General features: G+C 35.9%; 1 protein-coding gene across 4 annotated transcripts in view; it reads left to right on the top strand.

Moving 5' to 3' along the window:
- Positions 1 to 21,667, top strand: part of Mfe2 (peroxisomal Multifunctional enzyme type 2) — a 638,089-nt gene that overhangs the window by 496,628 nt on the left and 119,794 nt on the right. For all 4 annotated transcript variants that reach the window (XM_081748535.1, XM_081748534.1, XM_081748536.1 and 1 more), the window contains exon 15: positions 3,317 to 3,434. In XM_081748535.1, the coding sequence (XP_081604661.1) occupies positions 3,317 to 3,434 (118 nt within the window). The remainder of the gene's footprint in view (positions 1 to 3,316; positions 3,435 to 21,667) is intronic.

Here is a 21,667-nt window from a genome sequence, read left to right on the forward strand (position 1 = left end):
TTTTGTGATTTCGTAGATACAAGCATAGGTCAGGAAAATTTTTCAAGGTATGTTTCATAGGTTTTTTTTTTTTAAATTCAAATTCTGTTGGCAATCGTTGGAGGGATGCTGATGTGTTCTCCTGACATGCGAAAACCTAGTACATCCAGCTAATTAGGTGGGTCTTTGGACTGGCACTGAACCCATGTTTTCTAAGATATTAAAATGAAAAATTTTAAATCCGAATTGTGTTTCCAAACATCTGTTCCAATTAGAAGGTCATCTGCACCAAAAGAAGTTATTATCTTAGATATTTTTCTCCAAAATTGTTCGTGTTAGATTGATAATGCTTGCGCCGAATTGCAGTGTACCATTACAAAACGTAAAAATCGGTATGATTTACTTGTGTGATTTATCTCCGAAGTCTTATATTTACTACTTTTTGGATGGAGTAATATCTGGAAATAAGATTGCGAAACGTCAGTCGTTGAAATTTCAGCCCTTCTTTTTTGCATATGTAGAACGTCCTCTGTAGATTGAAGTGCGAGATATAATACTTTGTGTACGAGTTGCATCTTTGGAGATTTAGCGGAATTTGAAAATTGAGGAATTCGATTTCGTGATTATAAATAACAAAGAGGAGAATGATATGTCACTTGTTTCTTCCATTATCTTTGAGTCTAGAAGCTTTTGAATCTGTTCATCTATTTGTGGTCGAACTTCTGGGGGAGTACGTAGCGAACGGTCATGGAACGTAGTCGCTTTGTCGATTCGTATTTATGTGTATCCCCTAAGACATCCTATATCTTCTGAAGAATAGGCAAACACGTCTTTTGTACTTACACAAAAAATACATACAGCAGTTTTCTAGAATTACGTCAAATTTGAATTTATGTCGAAGAGATTGTTGTTGAAAAATGAGCCGTTTGGTTTAATCTTTCTTGGATTTCTTGCATTGCCCTAAATGGGTTTTATTGCTGATTGTCTGCCCTTCATTCTTCTTTTTCATTTACGTGTAAAGTGACTTCCTGAAAAGCTGTCTCTATACTCCACTTTGGAATTTTTTCTGCGTGATTTTTTTTTCTAGCTATTTACTGATACGAATTCTAATAATTGCGCTTTCTTCAGCACCTTGTGTATGTTTTCAAATTATATATACACAATACGTACTGAAGTACTAGCGTAATATCGTCCGGTAACCTCGTCCTTCAATCAACAGACAGATTCTTTCATTCAATTATTGTAGAGTAACGAGCTTGGAAACATACTAAGTACAATTGAAGCTTCCGTCAAGTATGAACTAGATAATGTAATTTGATTGCTCCAATTGTAAGGATATAATACAGCCCCAACTCATCATCGAACGAGGCCGGACCATTATAAGTGATGGCTGTGTAAACAACTGCAGCAGAGAGTTTGAAAGAAATCTTCCCGTTGTAAACGACGAGGATAGCCAAGGGAGGAAACCTTTCTCCACACGACCTTGGTAAATATGTATATATGTGGTTAGTTAAAGACGTAGATTACGATTTCTGAACTGTCTGCTGAGTTCCCTGAAAGTTCAAGATCAGTGTCTAGAGAAAACGAATTAACTTGGCAAACACTTCGATTGCATTTCATATGTTTTAAAGCTCGCTGCTTAACAACGATTGAACTGCAGTCTGTCTATCGATGTGAGGATTTGCAATGTCATATGAATAATTTCATCTTGTCTCCTTTTCGTCATCTCAGGTAGTTCTTCTCTGATGGCTTACAGGAGGTTAATAGAAATAGCCCTCGTATAAAGTATTCCTTCGGTTGAGGTGACTTATTATTTTTGAATGACCTTTTACCCTACTTCACCTTGTATTATGATAGTAAATTAGTAACTTGTATTTAAACTGTTCTCTTTATTTACCAGCCGACTGCAGAAAATTATACATCAATTAAAAGAAGGAAGAAGAATTTTAACAGCCGATTTCTAAAATTAAGGAAAATTCATTAAGAAGTACATTAGAAGATAATAGAGATGGATGTATAGAAGCCTTCAACTTTTATTTTCAGTGTTAAATGCATTAATGGGGTTCTGAATGGGATTCTGCAACATTTTTCTAGCTAGAGCTATTCATGTATAACTAACAGAAGTGCCCTTTCTTCGCATAGTTAGAATGTGGTTTAATGAATATAAATGTGGATATTTGAATTTTACAAAAATTGACCCACATCATCATCATAAGCGAATCCTCACATTCAATATTTCCTGAATAAAGAATCTAAAATTTTAATAATTCAGAACTTGTTTTCCTTCCTCCTTTAAGAGCAAAATGTTTGAAAACACTGGATCACACGTACAAGTGCTTTTAATGAAAAATATAAATGCCAAGTTCTAACTCCCTAACTTACGAAATCCATGAGATCCTATTCTTGGCAAAAATAAATAAATAAATGAACTTTGCCCCCCGTAGGATAATATTTTTGTAAAACCCTTTTTTTTATTGTTGTTCTTATGACAGAAGTGTTCTGTTCATAAGTGAGTCACTTCTACTTTTTCGTGTAGTAGTACAGATTGCCTATTTTTGTCCTTTAGGAGCTTAATTTTTGAAAACGCTGAAGCACGTAGTTCCTTGTTTGAACTTGAGAGTTTAAACACCACATTTTCACTTTAAACCATGGTATCGTTACGCCTAGACAAAGGTATAACGTTGCATGAAGAAGTGCCAGGGATCTTAAAAGCAATTTATACATGATAAATAGACAAACACATGTTCAATTTTTGTATAATACACTGAGATCAGTAGGACTTCATTTCATATATAAGGATGAAAACTCTTGAGAACTCAGTGGTAGAGCGTTCACCTCTGGTGCATGGGGTCCCTGGTTCGATCCCAGCTCGCGCCACGTGAACTTTGTGGTGGACAAACACCGTGTGTGGGTGTTTCCTTGGGGTTCTCCCGTTTCCTCCCAATTTCTTCATTCCACCATTTCATTCATTTCTCATCATCACCGTCTTCTTTCACCTAGCGGGCATAATCGTGGCATGTAAAACTCAAAGATTTAATTTCATTTTCTCTTCTTAAGAAGCTAGTTTCAGCGATGTTTACCAGAGACGGTTAAAATAACTTACAAGATTGATATCTGAGCAACATTGAAACTCACTAAGTGGAGAATATTGTACGCTTAAGCTGTAGATTCTATGACTTACGACTTTGGTACTGAAAATTGACTTTAAGAGTAACCAATTTTTCATTAATGGTAAGTCATAATGAAATAAATTAGTTGGCCAAAAGTATTTTGCAAATGTGTGCATTTGTAAATTATAGCTTTCCAGATTTAAACCTTCCTAATTTCATTTTTACAGGCTCGGTTTGCAAAACCAGTGTTTCCTGGACAGACTCTTCAGACTGATATGTGGAGAGAAGGAAACAGAATTCATTTTGAGACCAGTGTTTTGGAGAATAGAAATGTTGTTATTACAGGTATGCTTTATGAAACTTAAATTGTGTGTCTTTTGTGTTAACTTGAACATGAACTTTTCTTTCTCTTTCATATCTGACGTGTGAGGGTAAAAGTGTTTGTAAATTCATTTTCTGTTTCTGATTTGTTGGTGTGCTAGCAAATAACTCCATGCGTTACTGTGGGCAATATTTTGCGTTTTTCCTTCTCCACTTTTCATATAGAATTTTTCTGAACGCGAAGTTTCACATAAATTTCGAACATCTATGCCCACCTTAGGTACGCATCCCCACCCTTTTTCTTCCATTCTAGACTATCCTGAAACACCTTTTTAATTGTTTTAGATGAAAACCCAAACACCAGATTTCATGCCGCTTATCTTAAGTGATTTGGAGATACGGATATCTTGTTATAATAATTGCAACCCTTATCCCTTTTTCTTATCACCCCTCTTCTTCCTTTTTAGAACAATATAAAAAAAACGACGAAATGCATTTTAATTATTACTAACTGAACCTGCGCTCCCTACACAGCGCATCATTCACATATGAGCATGAATCTCCTTGTTATTCCTCACAACATCTGTACGAGTCCCTTTACAGACACAAGTGAAAGACGTCTTGATTTAAAAAAATCGGCAAGGGGTATCATAAAGGGGAGATTTTTTCGATTGTTGTTTCAATATCTCGCACCGTTTGCAAGATTGATCCTACATGCGGTTGGAGTTTCTAATTCATGTATGGCCAGTGTTTTCTTTCTTCTTGCATGCAGAATGTAATAAGCAAACACATTACATATACAATTAATTATAATGTCAGTTATATATGGTGTTCATTGGGCAAAACACTCAAAAAATGAAGATTTATCTTAGACTCGAGAAATGGTTGTCCTTCCTTTTTCACTACGAGTGTCACTACGAAAGTTTTGAGATATGAAATAGATTACATGCTTAAAATCAATTTAACACATATTTTCTCAAAGTATTCACCATTACACTGTACACACTTTTGCATCCTCGAAAACCACTTTTGGAAGCAGTGTTGCCAGTCTTTTTCTTCAAGTGTTGAAAGTTCATTCTCGTAAGCCACTACAGCTTCTTCAGGGCTGCAAAATCTCTTCCCACGCATGTGATTTTTGATCCTGGGTCACAGAAAAAAATCACACGTGGCCAGGGCAGGGCTATACGGCGGATGAGTCATAAGTTTGACCTCCGTAGATTCTAAAACTGAATTGTGATGTTGGCCGTGTGTGCGGACGCGTTGTCATGATGAAGCAGGATCCCACGCAATCCAGTTCTTGGACGCCGCACAGTGGGGCGAAAACGCAAAATGCTGGCCAAAAGGAAAAAAACGAAAGTTAGTAATATAGGAATTTTTTTTATATAGTTGGCTAGAGTGATGTTAGAAGGGCCCAAATCCATAAATAGAATAGGGTTTTTACTTTATTCCGACTACCTGAGCCACTCTTAAGTAGACCATTCAGCAGGTCAAATACGCAGAGAACAATATAAGAATTGTGACGCGTCCGTTTAAGCGGGTGTAACTTTCGAACACGTTCATAGTTTTTAAATCTGTAAAGTTTTCCTATATTGTACTGGTAAGTAGAATAAGTGTATGAAGTGAAAAATTAATAATAATGATGTAATAATTTATAATTTGAATCGCAAGTCAGGCAAAATTTTCACATTGTTTACATATTTTATTAACTTAAAGCGTTGAAAACATTATGTGCACCCTCGTGCACCACGTTCATATTTTGTGGAATGATAGTCTGACAATTAATTAATGCTGTCGACAAAAATTTAGCTGCCAAAACGTGCCAACTACGAAGCGTGTTGATGTTAATTATTGCTCATTAATGTTACAGTGACAAGCCGTTGCAGTTATCATAACCGAATCAAATACCAATAATTTGTGTCATTTAAGTAATAATACATTTCTAATAAATAAGAACATAAGTAACAAGTAATTGTTCATCAAAATATGTGAAAAAAGTGAATGTTGTTAAAGATACATTGTGAAAATTACGAAGTATGTTGACATTCTTGTTATTCCGCCATTTTGGATCCGCCATTTTGTTTTTTTCAACTTTAGTTGCAGAATCGTACTCAGCAACCTCAATAACCCCTTTATCGCCACTTTTAAGAACATTTCTACGACTTTTTCGACTTTTGCAAATTTTATTCCGCCATTTTGTTTTTTTGAACGTTAGTTGCAGAATCGTAATCAGGAACCTCAATAACCCCTTAATACTAAATTTCATTCAATCTGAATATAGTTATCATATTTTGGCCAGCTTTTTGCGTTTTCGCCCCACTGTGTGCCGTTCCCGAAGCTTCTGGAACACTTTTGTTAGGCAAACAGTGGTGTACCACTGAGCAGAAACAGTCCTTTGTTCTTCAAGTGGAACAGTTGCAACATGGCCAGATTTGGAGAAGAAAGTTGCGACCATCTTCTTCCCCACACTTCGCGGTCGCTTCACTTTCGTGGGTGAATTTTCGTCTGGAAAGATCCAAACTGTAGACTAGCGTTTATTTTCAGGATCAAATTGATAGATCCAAGTCTCATCACCAGTAACAATGTCAGAGACGCGTCGAGAATTGCCTCCATCAAATCTTGGAAGCATTTCTTCACACCATTCCACACGCATGCGATTCTGCTGTTCAGTCAAAATGTGAGGCACCCAACGAGAAGAAACCTTCCTGAGCCGAAGATGATCATGAAGAATCTTTGTTACTGCTGGCGATCCAATGTTCACTGTAGATTTAATGTCCTTGAAAGTTGTTCGAGGATTTTCTCGAATCATTTGTTTCACAGTGGCAATGTTTTCATCTGACACAGCTGTTGCAGGACGTCCAGCTCTCTCTTCATCTTTAAGCGATGTCCGTCCTCTTCTGAATTCACCAAACCACCGAAAAATTGTAGCACGGGAAGAAGCAAGGTCCCCAAATGCCTCCTGCAAACGTTCAAGGCTTTGTGTCTCGTTCAAACCACTTTTGAAATCGTAAAGGATCATTGCCCGAAAATGTTCCCTTTCGAGCTCCATTCTAAATAACCGAATACTGCTCACATCAACAAACAAGTGAAGGCGATACGGCCACACCGATAAGCGAGACGAGTTGAAACTTGCGTCGCTTCTTCGCTTTAGATACCACTACCGAACGCAATTGTTGGAATTCAAATACTGTGCCACAACAATGTGTATCTCAAAACTTTCGTAGTGACCATGGACCCTAATATACAACATTGTGGTGTTGGAATGTATAACGCATAGGATATGATGCTTTCGTTTTTTTTAATTTTAACGCTTGCAGTGTATCCTAAAAAAAAATGTAATACAGAAATAATGGCCATGTTTTTTAAACATTCAATTAGAACTGGACAATCTACGCAAAAGTTCCAATCGATCAGTGAAAACATCATCTTTCCAGACCCTGTAGTTTTCGAGGTCTCCTTGTCGAAAGGATTGACCACAAACATATAAACATAGTTTAAAAGAACTCGGAAGATAGAATCACAATTCACATGCATTGATTTTAGAGAAGGCTTATTAAAATGCAAAGGCTTTGAGCAATAATTTGATATCATAAACTTGATGAAAGAGATATAGTTAACTAATTTAGACTATTTAAAGTACAAATACTCAAAATGTTTGTCTCTGTTAAACGTAAAATCACACACAACCATAAATGAAAGATTTGAAAGCCAAAGTTATAGGTTGGAGCTCAGGCGCTTTTAATTGCTATTGTAGCATTTTAATAGATAAATAAATAAAAGGTCCAAACAGCAATAATAATAATAATAATTGCAACCCTCAGTCCTCTTTCTGCTTTCTTAGGACAAATATCAAAATATGCTGAGACATGTATTAAATTATTTTAAATAAATATTTCAGATACCATATTTTATGTTTTTAATGCTAATGGGTTCCAAAATATAGTCATGTTACTATAATATTTGTAATCCCACTTTTTTACCTGGAGATCTTATTTTCTTCCCTTCGTGAGCAAGTATCAAAAAGCCCTGAAAGACACACCTTATTATTTTATGAAAAGACCGAAATCCAAATCTTGTCTCGAAATAAAGGCCTGAAGAAGTATTCTCGTTACTGGTAATTTTTTATATTTCGCATATACCTTCGTTCTTTGGACTCCTTTATTTGTCCTTCTGAGGGTTACATACACTTTACACTAAACTTCATTTACACAACATATTTCACGTTTAAAACATTTCTGATTCGTGTACTTTTCGTAGAGTTTGAATCCAATATTCTGCTAAGTGGATGTGTGTGCATTACTCATAGCATTAAAATATTCCATGTTGTGGACTTCATTATAATAATTGTAATCGCTGCCTCTTTTTCTCACTTTTTTTCCTCTTTTGTATATGAAATATGAAAAGTCACTGATACATGTATCAAATTATTTTAAATAGAAAGTCGAAATACTAAATTTGGTGTCCTAACCTTAAAAAATTCCGTGATAGATTTCGTAAAAGAACTTAGGACCGACCATCGACCAATAGTGAAATAGGTTGTTGCAAAAGCTTGAAGTATAAGATTTGAATATACATATTTATTATGGTTGTTTTATATATATTGATTGTTTTACATGTGTTTATGTATTTATTAGTCAATATTAGTTCCTATATGTATAGGTATATATGTATCTACATTTTTAAGTGTACGTGTAATGAGATGTTTATCTGTTGATATATTAACGTGTGCTACAAATTTCTAACTGGAATGACTTAGTATCTTAGAAACTTTTTATACTTGGGGGCAGAGCGTAGCTCATCTGAAATTTGTAACATCGTGTATTTAGACAAACTCAAGGATGAATTTAACTAATTTTCTTAGGATAAGAAATGAAATAAACAATTTCTTTTGGATATTTTCGACATCACACCACAAGCTATCAGGACTCGAAATGGTTTTAACTAGAAAAATCTACTAAATCGTAATGACACAGAAACTTAACCATTATGACTATCCAACATCGTAAATAGTTGTAATACTCACAGATAGTTCAGCTCTGATAATCTCCAATCGATGTATTTACACTTTGCAATCTTAATTACAACTCCCCAGTCTACTCTCCGTCCTCAACCAGCACAACCCCTTTCCGGGATTCAGGTGCTTAGAGCTTAGCTCAGGTCTCCTTATGAAATGCCTTACTTTGTTATTTCCGTATAAGAAAACTTCCTATAATTGTGGTGTGATTCCTACGTTATCTGTTTTTATTTTCCTAAGCAGTTTTAATATCGCTTCCTTGTTTTATAATAAACAAAATAAATTTACAAAATACATGTAAGGATTTTGGGTACTTTACAATATATAGGGTGGTCCACAAAACAAAGCTGACAGTTGTCGGGGTCCACAAGGCTTATTTTATTCCTTCTGATGTATGCAAATAACAAACGAAATTTCAGTATAATTAAGTCATAGTTACAGATCGCTCCATTTTTTTTTTTTTTTTTTTTTTTCGTTAGTTGTCAACCTTTCAGAACAAAATGTCGGTATTTATATTCTCAAGTTACAAAACCGCTTTCTTCAGTGGAACGGGAACATTTTTACAATGGATTTCAACCAATCGGAGACTAAACTGCTTCTGTTCCTCGTCTTTTGTCAAGACTTCATTATACTTTTGGATGAGACTTATACCTCTTTCAGCTACATTATCACCACAGCTATTTGTTTTAATAATTCACAAACTTCTTGGAAAAAAGAATTATCTCGCCATCTAGTAATCATAATGAAAGCTACGAACGTATATCTATCCGGTTATTAGCACAGCTACTGTGTTAAATTACATTGTAGTCTTGACTCCTATAATGTAATATACAGGAATGTAATGGGGCGTATACCCATTACCCACCTAACATTTTTATAGTGCAGCACATATTTACCTTAAATTTACGAATGAACGAGTATATACAGAGGTAGGCATACGCTATATTTTCAAAATGGTCCATCATATACTTCCCAAAAATTCTAGCATTAGATCATTGGTAATACCACAAGAACAAAAAGGTTTTAAATGGAGCAACCTGTAAATATTGTGCAATAGGGCTGAAATTTTGCAGGTAAGTAGCTTATGACTTGAGCAAAAGAATAAGCATTGTGGAGGATCATTTTGAACAAGTTGATTTTTTTGCATTCGGTTTTGGACCACCCTAATATATATGGGTGTGTGTATGTTCATATATTTATGTTAATTGTTAGTTGGGCTAAGATCGTCAGTTTTGTGTGTTATTGACAACAGATAGAAAGCCTCGGTATAGAAATATTCAAATAAAAATACTGGAAGGGAATTGGCTCCTACGAGGAGCCAATCAGAAGCAAGATGTCTCAGCTCTTGTTTGTATATAAGATTGTTCATTTCTCCTGTATCTCATAGTGTCTGATGAAACCAAAGTGTTAGTTGGCGAAATTGTAACACATATGTAATTTTTTAATGTGAATACTTTGTTTTGTTCAGCATATAGTTAGTTTGTGGTTAAGTATATACAAAGCAAAGCGTCTACTTATGGAGAATAACATCAGCAATTGAGTGAGTTGAATTTGTTAATGATTCATTTACTTCTATTATTGTTAAGGGTTGGTGATGTGACATTAACTCAGTAATACACACCCCATAGTTACGCCTATGAACACAACATAAAAATTTGAACTTCATAACCGCCTAATGGTAAGTTCTATGTAGCGAAGGAATTCAGCGTTTTAGGAGCTTTACCATGCGCGTTTGTAAGCAAAGGAAAGAAAACGAGTGATTTGTTCTTGCTCATATTTAATTTAAGCTGTAACTTGATAGAACATAAGAATTACAAATGTTAAGTATTGTATTGGATGTATTCCGTACTTTTTTCTGCTTCTTTACGTAGGTACGTAAAAATTTTGCGATCTGATTGTAGACTGTAGATATCGAAATTTGGAGCGATTTTAATCGTTAATTGTAGTCAACGTGCCCTTTCAGTACCAAGGTTAACGAGGCGGGTCTTTCTGCATAAAGCAGAAACCAAGCCACTGTTGAGATTTTTGCCCGAGTCTTTATGCCCCCACTGCAGATCGAACACCACTCGCACAAAACTCAGATAACTCAGATTACTATTTTATTACAAGCGTGCCTATAATAATCTTAAAAACTCAAAGAATATATGACACTGACTAGGGACCAAAGGGAATAAATATGCATAGAAAGTTCTTGGTAGAATAAGAAAACCTTTGTGCACAGGCATATATTGAAAATCAGAGTTTCAGTCCCTGAAGAAGTACCGTGTATGAATGCTTTTAGAATTACTGAAGCATTCTGAAAACCCCTTTGTCTACGACCTTGGATTCAAGACGAGAACCCTAAAATATATATGTATGAAAGTTTACATTTATTCTTGTATTCTTCTTTGTGCATGGCTCTTGCATGGGCGCCGATCCTAGGACATGAAAGGCCTTACCCTCCAAATTACTTGTCCACCAAGATCTGAAAATTTTCGCTTGGATGTTTTCTTCAATATCTGATAACGAAACGCACATACTTCAACGTCCTTTCTCCTAAAGTTATAGAGAATCGGCGGGTACATGTCCTATTGGCTCCAAAGAAAATATATCGGAAATACACGTCCTTGATATACTTAGGTACGATCATTTGCTGTGCTTGGAATAGACATAGTGTGCTGCTCGCTCTTGTCAGTTTTTGTAGCTGAAATTATCAAAAATAAACTTAAAACGTTGAGGATTTAGAACTGACAAGTTGTCCCAAGACTTGAGTAAACTAAAATTTGTAGAGCAAAGATAGTGAGATCGGGACCTGGGTACTTTATGAATGAAACAACAGAATTAAATTGGAAGCAGATTGTGATGTTAAGAGGATGGAAAAGGGTGAAAGAAAATAAGGATATGTTTAGGATAGAAATAACCTTCATAATATTGCCTGGTGTTCTCGGCGTCTCTCCAATGATGACTCCTTTGGTGTATTTATTCTCTCTCTGGTACATGTCCTAGAGGCAATCGGTGGGGTCAAATGGTTCGAAAAGAAGTTCGACGTGGATATATAGGAAAACTGGCGTTTCAGCGACGATGTAGACTCTAATAGGTATCGTGACATTCTTGTTAGACATTCAACTCAAAAAAATAGATATTACCCCTTTTTAACGTGGGTAAGATTCGGACTTTAAAACTCGAAAATCGTCGCCCGCGCGTCTACATCTTTATCGTACCAAAACTAGTCTTCAGCATCCTCGTCTCCACATCGTTTTGTTCGCCATCGTCGATCAGTAACATCCTAGTTCAGTGACTTGCCATATAGATCATGAAATTGCAAGGTGTCTAGATTAATATCAAATAAGATGATTGTTGGAACGTGGATAAAGGAAATAGAAATCCGTAGTTTTATTGATTAAGAAATACGCATAAAATAAAAATCAACAAAAAATAGAAATTCGGTGATGTCTGGGACGTAACTGAACTGTTAGTTGTGCTGAAAGGAAGTAGAAATTGGAATATAACTAACATTCATCTTGAAATAAACAATGTTTATCATTTTCGCAGAATTTAAGTTCAATATGTTATGTTCAAAATTTATTATTATTATACACAATTCATCATGTGACACATGATATCTTCATAGTAGTGCCTTCGCTTTGACCATGTTTCTAGTTTCAAGAATCAAATTTAGAATAACACATGCAGTACATTTGTATTAAGTAATAGTTTTTCTGCTTCTAATTTCTTTATTTTAGAAAAATATTTAACACAAATCTTGAAACCATTTTCCTGCTGTGGAAACCTTCCAAAATTTCGAACATATAAAGAAAACGGAGATATTTTCAAAAACGTCAGACGCGTCATTTATTTTGCTCACACTTGTACATTACACCCCAGGCCAGTTTAAAAATGAGATAATTTTTCTTCTGGGAGAGAGACACTTGCGGAACACAGGAAAAAGCACTGAAAGCACAAATCAGTGACAAAATCACAGTTGGAGCACTGGGATATGGTAGGGGAAAATGCATTAAACAGTTAGTCCTTTGACGCAAGTAGGATAGGTGTAATACATCATCTCCCTCAAGGAAAGTCTCTTTGAAGCTTTGGCGTAAGTATTAGTAACGTACACTAGCTCACTGATGGTAAAAGATATAGTAGATTGTGTTAGAGTAGTAAGGTTGTCATTAAAAGTATCTAATGGGATACTGAGAAGTTCGTGATGCGAACGGCGTGATTTCTTGGGCAGTCTGTATAAGATATAATATTTCTGGAGTATTTGTACTAGACCCATATTTAAAGAAAAGAATCTAACGTTGAATGACAATAATGATTAACTTGAATTCCTGGACACCCTATATAAAGTAACTTTTGATCCTGATTTTTTTAAACGTCCTGTATAATGTGCATATAGCATAATGTCGATGACAATTATGTAAGTCGGAGTGAAGAAGAGAAAAAGATCAAAGAAATGCATTGTAGTTTACTTGTTCTTGTTCAGATCATTTGCCTTTTAATACAGAAAGGCTAGATCTGCATTTTTTCGTTGAATGAGAAATAGTGAATTAGCTTTTTGTAATCAGCAGACACTAGGAAGTATATGAGCTGGCAGTAAGAATTAATTTATCCATTGTAATGTGTTCACATGTTTCTTCTAATGGTGAGTACTGTCTTTTTCTAAATGTTAGAAAGTGATAGTGATTAAAGGCGTTTATGTCGGAAAGTGTCCATTGCTAAGTGATTGAAACAATTTAGATGCTTTTGTTTTCTTACTCTTCTCTTTCGTCCTTCCATTTAAAAGGAGATAAAAATTTAAAAGATAAACTGTATGTAAAGTCCAATTGTGCATCGTGAATTCTGATGTTTTTCTTGTATGTTGCGTTCTTTCTTAAGGGATGTTTAAATGTTCTTGCTCGTACTATTGGTGTGCAAGATATAAATGTTAGTTGTTTTATGAGCTTTCAGTTCTTTCAATTTATATTTCTTCAGTCTGATTACGGAAAGATTTTGGAAGTTCGACTTTGTATAAGTAAGGATTCACTCTACTAATTATAGTAGCGAGACCTACGTATTGTGAACAGAATGTATCTGAGGTCCGACTTTGCGGAAGGGGTAAAAGACAAGTATTTTCTGTCTAGGGAAGAAACTATTTTTTTCGTTTAAACACAAACAATTTGCTAAGCAAAACAATATATTCACATAAAAAACTACATGCGCGTTACAGTTTCGCCAACTAACATTTTGGCTTCATCAGACACTATGAGATACATGAGAAACGTGCAGTCTTCTATACACACAAGAGCTGAGACATCTTGCTTCTGATTGGCTCCTGGCAACAGTCAATCCCCTTCAAGTATTCTAATTTGTATTTCCCTATACCGAGGCTTCCTATCTGTTGTAAATTACACACACATAAAAAGGACGATCTTAGCACAACTAATCTAAACTAACAAATACTTTACATAAATAAGTAAATAATTATATAAATATACATAAATAAATAAATATATAAATAAACAGATAAACATACAATTACGCATACGCTTAAAAAGACGACACACACATACAGTATATACACATATACTATACAACCACATATATATATATCTATTTCGGAAATGCCTAATTACAGTTTTACCTTATTGTAAAGTGTATTTAATACACTTTAAAATACATATATAATAACATACTAATATGACCCTTAATTCTATTGTAATACACTCTAAAATACACATATAATAAAATAATAATATGAAAGTAAAATATACGTTAAAATACAAATAGCACGAACAAATTTATGTAGAATGAAAATTTTGTTTGTAACTAAAAATAACTATATCTTGGTGTTCTTGTGACATCTTATTATACAATATACACATTTTTCTGATAGGCGTTACATCTAATAAAGGCATTAGTCTTTTGCGCTGAAAGATGGAATATGTCATTATGGGATCTCGTTGCTCTATGTGGGACGCGAATTTTGATTTCTGATAACAAATATTCTGAATCTATTGCACCATGAATTATTTTATGTAAGAAAGATAATATGAAATGACTTCTTCTGCTTTCAAGAGATTGTAATGAATATTGGTTTCGAAGACCTTCGTAGCTCTCAAATTTTTGATATATACCTGTTTCTTTATATGTCAGAAAGCGCACAAATTTATTTTGAATGTTTTCGATTTTGTTTATATATTTCTTACTATTAGGATCCCATATTATCGCTGCATATTCCATCTTAGACCGTACAAGGCAGTGTATAATGTTTTGAGAGCATTAGTATTAGAAAAATCACCTCCTAATCTCATCACAAAGCCAAGATTCCTAAAGGCCTCACCAATTACTCTGTTGACATGAATATCGAATGATAGGTTTGACTGCAGAGTGACTCCAAGATCAGTAACATAATTCACTCTCTCAATTGGCGTTTGATTAATAGTATACACATTGCGTACATAGTTTATTTTCCTGGTGTATGATACTACTTTACATTTTCTAATATTTAGTAGCAACTTGTTTGATTCACACCATTGGGAAATAGCATTAATGTCATTTTGCAAAGAAATTACGTTTAATTCCGTGGAGATACTGCGATAGATTTTTAGATCGTCAGCAAACAAAAGTTTGTGGGAAGATGTTATTACAGGTGATAAATCGTTAACAAATAGTATAAATAACAGAGGTCCTAAGTTCGATCCCTGAGGCACACCAGAGTCTACGACATATTCCTTAGTTAAAATATTCTTGTATCGAACGCGATGTTTCCGTTGGTAAAGATAGGATGCTATAAGTTGTTCAAGATTTTGTGAAAAATTGAATGTCACAAGTTTACTTAGAAGTATATCGTGATTAATTACGTCGAACGCCTTGGAGAAATCTGTATAAATTACATCTACTTGTTCCTTTTTATCAACTTGATTAGCTATAAAATGTATAAGTTCTGAGAGATTAGTTACAGTTGACCTCTTTGGCATGAAACCATGTTGAAAGGGAGATATTACTGACCGTACATGTGAATAATTTTTTTCGTATACAATAATTTCAAATATCTTAGATGGGGCAGATAGTAGGGTTACCGGTCGATAATTTTTTAATTGGTCTGTAGGACAGCCTGTTTTGGGAATGGGACAGACGTCACCAATCTTCCATTTCGTAGGAAATGTAGAAGAAGCTATTCACTTGTTAAAAATAACTTGTAGGGGATGTTTCAGTATTTCTGAGCAGCCTTTAATGATATATGGTGGTATTTTGTCTGGTCCACAAGATGACCGTGGTTTAAGTTTTTTAATAGCATTCTCCACATCTTCGATATCTATAAAGTTAATGTTTAATTTGTCCAGGATTTCCGAATTATTGTGTTGCTCCATAGGAATAATATTGTAGCTCGATTTATTGTGTGTCACTTGAAAATTTGTCATAAACGCGTTTGCAATATCAGCATCGTCACTCAAAGTTTGACCATCATGATGAAAGATATTACTTCCCGAATTACTCTTTTTATTCTTAACATACGCCCAGAAAGTCTTAGGATTATTTATAATATTGGCCTCACAGTTGTTTAAATATATAAATATATCATTACATATATACACACACGTATATAGAGATAACTAATATGGACTAATAAATACATAAACACGTGTGAGACAATCAATATATATATATACAACAACCATAATAGATATGTGTATTCAGAATCTTATACTTTAAGCTTTTTTAACAACCTATTCCACTGTTGGTCGATGATCAGTCCTGAGTTCCAGTTCATAGCTTTATTACCCTCTATTTCTATAAACCGTGCCTCCTTCCATTTCCTAACTATGCTTCTTTCTTCCTGGCTTAGAATTTTTACTTCATTCCAATTAACCGAATGTCCCGTGTCCCTTACGTGTTTGTAGACCGCATTTTTGTTCCTTTCTAGCCTAACGTCATCCTTATGTTGTCTTATACGCTCTCTTAGTCTCTTTCCAGTTTTCCCAATATAACACATATCACACTCGCCGCACTGAATTTTATAAATAACTCCTTTTTTCTCCATCATTACCTCTTGTTCTTCTTCTGTCTTCTTCCTTCTTCTTTTTTCCCTTATTACTTCCAGAAGCCTCTTGCTCCCTTTTCTGTAAGCTGAGATGCCCCCCCATCTTCTTAAGCATTCTTTTAATGATTTCTGTTTCTTCTCCCAAACTTTCTATCCCCCACCACATTTTTCTTCTTTCTTCTATCCCTCCTTCACTTTGCTCTCCTTCTCGGCTTCTTTCTTCGTTTTTCTTCTCTCATCTCCTTCTATATTTTAGCCTCTTTCTATCGTATCCATTTTTCTCCAGCTGCTTATGGAATGACCGTATAGTCTGTTCCGCCTTGTCTCTTTCACTGGTTATTTGCTTAATTCTATTCTCCATGTTAATGATGAAATTTCTCTTGGTCGAGTAATCTACGTCACTTCTGGCGTGGCAATAGTTTCCCGACGCGTAACTTTTTTGATACCATTCTGTGTATATCACTCCTTGTTTCCTCCTTATTCTCATATCCAGGAAAACTATAGCCTCTTCCTTTTCTACCTCTAGCTCCAGTTGTATACCTTTCTCTAGATCCTCAATTTCTTTTACAAACTTTTCCAATTGCCTTACTGTTCCTTTCCAAATCCCCAAGCAATCGTCCACATATCTAGCAAAAAACACTAATCTGTCACTTCCTTTCATCCTTACTTTCTTCTCCCAGTCGTTCATAGTAATTTCTGCTAGCTGGACTCAACCTGGAACCTATGCTTAGTCCTTCCTTGATTTTAACTAACTTATCACCTATAACACAATAACTGTTATTCCATATAGTCTTCAGGGCCTTCTTCAGTCCTTCTCAACTCCAGCCATTGATCTTCCTGTCCTTCATCAATTCAGTGATGACTTTAACAATGCTGTTTCTTCTTAGACTTGGAAACATAGCCTTCACATCAACACTGAACATGATTGTTTTAACTTTGCTCTGTCCTACTTCCTCCAACCTTCTTCTTAACTCAACCGAGTTCTTCACACTGCTACTGTCTTATTGCCTCCTTATCATTTCCACAACCTTCTTTAACTCCTCCTCCAATGGTTCAAATATATTTCCTCGGCAATCTAATACTGGTCTCAGTTTTACCTCCTCCTTATGAACTTTTGGAAAACCTTTCATTACCGGTATCCTACCTTCTTTGTTAAGACCTCTTTCAAAACCTGCTTTTGTTAGTGATACTAAAACTTTTTCTTCGTATTTTTTTTCGTATTTGTAGCATTGTAATACTTGTTTTTTATGATTTGTAGACAAGTTAGTTTTCACAATTTCTCAGTCCTATTTAAATGTTCTCTGTCTATATATAAATTGAGTGTAGACATAAGTGAACATCTGAAAGAGTCTTAGGTTCGTAACTATATAAAAGAAAGAAACTAGAATATTTAACCCTCATTTGAACAAATGAATTTACGGCAAAAATTCTGTATGAAACTAAGCTTGGCCAAATTGCATGTTTGTCTTGCACAAAGAATTTAAGCGAGTTCTGTATAATGCGGTTAAAAGTCTCGACTATCCCAAGATCTCTGTGGTCATAAGCAGGATAAAATTTAATCTCAAAATCGTAAAGTCTTGCTAAAGTCGTTTTGCGTTATGCACAGGATGTCTATCAAAATATAAGCATCACAAACCTCCAAAGCGCAAGATAATTTCTTCAACAAGAAATCTTTCTATGGCTTCAGCTGTGACGCCATCGGTAACTTTAGTAACATAATAGTATGTTGACATTTCAACAGCAACAAAGATATATATTTGAATTTTCCGTTTTCAATGGAAAATTTCCTTAGCGTATCAAACTGCCATGTGGAAGCTGTGGATGGTGTTGGATGATAAACTAGTTGTCTAAACGGCTTGTTTGGTATTTTTTTAGCCTCTGACACTCACTGCACATCTTTATTTTAAGGGTCAAACATGTCTTCATATTAGGAGAGTAGTATTTACGCAGTGCTGATTGACAAGTTTAGTAAAAACGAAGTGCAGTGCTGTTGGATCATTGTGTATTGAACTAAACCACTGTTTTAACGATTTTCGTATGCAAAGAAGATGCAGTAATCTTAATTAAGGATGTTTGTGCGCTCGGTATAATAATTCATCTTTGAGGCGAAAGTATTTTGCGGAACGAAGAGTTGTGTTATTCGGCTAAAACAGAAATATTAGAAAATGAACTAGCCTTTCTTTGTTCTTCTGACAAATTATACAGTGGCGTAGGCTGTTCAGTTTGGAGTGTATGGTCCAAGGAATGACAGGAGAAAACTTTAGCGTCCTCTATATTGCAAAATTTGTCACTTTTGGGCGTTTCTTGTTTCCCGTCTTCTTTCTGTTCGAGGTGGCTAAAAATATCTGCCAGGAGTTATAAAATTTAATGTGGTTAATTTGAAAGTTATAAACAACCAAAAATATTTTATATCGAGTGAATTTTCGTACTCTTATCAGGTTTCATGATGTGAGCCATTTCGCGTCAATAAACAGCTTGAATTTTCTGTTTAATAGAAAGTAGCGAAATTTTCGCAAGACATGTATCAGTGCATATAATTCACTTTGCCAGGTTGAAGCTTTGCCTTCGGTATTCGTGAGCCAAGGGCTACAATAATAAACAACATTTTCTTTGGTTTTAAGGTTGTAATATTCCAAAAGACCTCCCACCGCCACTGATGAGGCATCTGCATAAGTGCAAATTTCTAGAGCTGGATCGAAATGAAATAATGATGGTGAACTAATGATGTCAGGTTTGAATTTTTCAAATAGCTCGTCATGCATCGATGGCCATTTGAATTTTGCAATTTTCTCTAAGAGACCCTAGAAAGGATCTTTTTCTCGGTGAAATTTTTAATATGGGCTCTTAAGTATGAGCAGAAACCCCAAAAATTTTTTACAGTTCTCTTACTGGTAGATTTTTTAAAGTTTCTGATTTTGTTAGCAATTTTGGAGAAATTTTGATATTTTCTCCACTAATTTTAATCCTAAAACATCAAACTCAATGTATAATAGGTGGGTTTTCTTTGGACTAGTTCTAAAGTCATGCCTTTCAGTTACTGTTGCTTCCAGTTTGTACCGCTTACTATCAGATCATCTGCAAATGCAGTTACACGTGATGGTAATCGTTCAAGAAGCATCCAGGTCGCGATCGAAAGCTTGAGAAGACGTACTGTGGCCCATAACGCAACGCAAAAATTGATATGACTTCGTCGTAAGATTTACTTTGAACGTCATTTGTTTGTGCTCTTAGGGTGCAATTATAACTGAAGATAGCTTTACTTAATATCGATATAGGCAGTGGTGCTATTCAGCCGGTTCGCGAGAACCGGTTGTTAAAATATTTCGAGTTCGCAGAACCGTTTGTTATACCGCACACACGCAAGATCTAGCCAAGGGTGAAACAAAGAAGCCAAACAAATTTGAGAAAACACCTCTTTATTTTCCCCTCTCGCTTGCATTGTTGTGAAAGCAAGCAACTTTGAATTATTTCAATTTAGTGGGCAGACAGAAATTTGAATACGAATTCCGAAATTTTGGGACCTGTGAGTGTGATGAATGTGATACGAATATAATGCCTATTACATGTGCTACCTATTTGTTTTTGTACCATTCCGATATCTTCATCAGTTCCGGAGATATGTGTCTTCGAAGCAATTTGTACGAAATATTGGTCTTTTCATCGATATCTCGAACGATTGCTTGTCATGACTCATAGTGTCATTCCTCAAAACATGGCCCTTTCCTGGTTGGACTCTCTATATGTATACACACGAGGCGTATTCAAAAAGTAAGGGCCGTTTCATGATTTTTTAAAAAAAAAAAAAAAAAAAAAGACGCTCATGCGGAACGGGATATATTGCCAGAAATAAGTGCCTACGGAGCTACTTCACTTTTCCACGTAATCACCATCTCGATCCAAAAACTTTTCGTAAGGCTGCACCATCTTCCGTAAACCCTCTGAATAGAAGTTTACCACCTGGGATTGGAACCAGTTGGCAACAGCAGTCTTGAGATCCTCGTCGTTTTCAAATCGTTGTCCAATAGGCCCTCTTTCCAAATCCAAGAAGAGGAAGTAATCGTTGGAGGCAAGGTCGAGTCTGCATGGAGACTGGTCAAACAGATCCTAACGAAAATCTTCAGTCATCTTCTCGAAGACGGCAGCGGTATGAGGACGCGCGTTGTCGTGAACGAGGATGATTCCGGACGAGTTTCCCGCGGCGTCTATTTTGAATCGCACGTAACATTTTGGTGCGCGTGTCGCAGTACATGTTAGCTGTAACTGTTGTCTCACGTTCCAAAAAATCAACCAACAGGACGCCTTTATCGTCCCAAAAGACGGTAGCCATCAGTTTGCGACTCGAGTGTGGCGATTGCTTAAACCTTTTTGTTTTGGGGGAACCTCAACGGCGCAACTGCATGGACTGGTGTTTGAATTTGGCCTTGGTGTACAGATCCACGTCTCGTCGCCCGTCACTATGTGGGAAAACAAATCAACTCCCTGTTGTCGATAGCGATCCAAAAATTGTCAGGAACTGCAAATTCGTTGCTTTTTGTTTCTGCTGGTCCGTTAGCATTTTTGGCACCCACCTTGCACTCAATTTCTAATATCCAAGCGTTTCTGTGACAATCCTGTAGATGGTGGTTCGTGCAACGTGAGGAAAGTCATGAGCCAGAGTACTGATCGTCAATTGCCGATCATTTCGCAGTTTTTGGTGTACTTGCTCCACGAGATCATCCGTCTGAACACTAGGCCTGCCACTTCGGTCTTCATCATGCACGTTGGTGTGACCATTTGAAACTCGCGACACCATTTGCAAACCTTTTTTGGACTCATTACGTAGGTTCATATAATAGACACAGTTCTTGATGGTTATCAGCAGCAGAAGCTCCTTTTGCAAGCAAAAATCGTATCACATCGTGCACTTCACAACTAGCGGCGCGGCCATTGCGGGGCCGCGGTGGTTCAGTGGTAAAGCGTTCACCTCTGGTGCTTGGGGTCCCGGGTTCGATCCCAGTCCCCGCCAAGTGAACTTTGTGGTGGACAAACACCGAATGCGTAGATTTCTTCGGGGTTTTCCCATTTCCTCCCACTTTATTCATTCCACCATTTCACTCATTACTCATCATCACCGTCTCCTTTATCCTAACCGGCATAATGGTGGGACGTAAAACTCAAAGATTTCATTTCATTTCATTTTCTCGCGGCCATTGCAATTTGAGTTCCACGGCTGCCAAACTTCTACTGACTCAAGACAACCACTGC

This window comes from Thermobia domestica, chromosome 2 (genome assembly GCF_964235325.1).
Source record: "Thermobia domestica chromosome 2, izTheDome1.hap1.1, whole genome shotgun sequence".
Taxonomy (NCBI): domain Eukaryota; kingdom Metazoa; phylum Arthropoda; class Insecta; order Zygentoma; family Lepismatidae; genus Thermobia; species Thermobia domestica.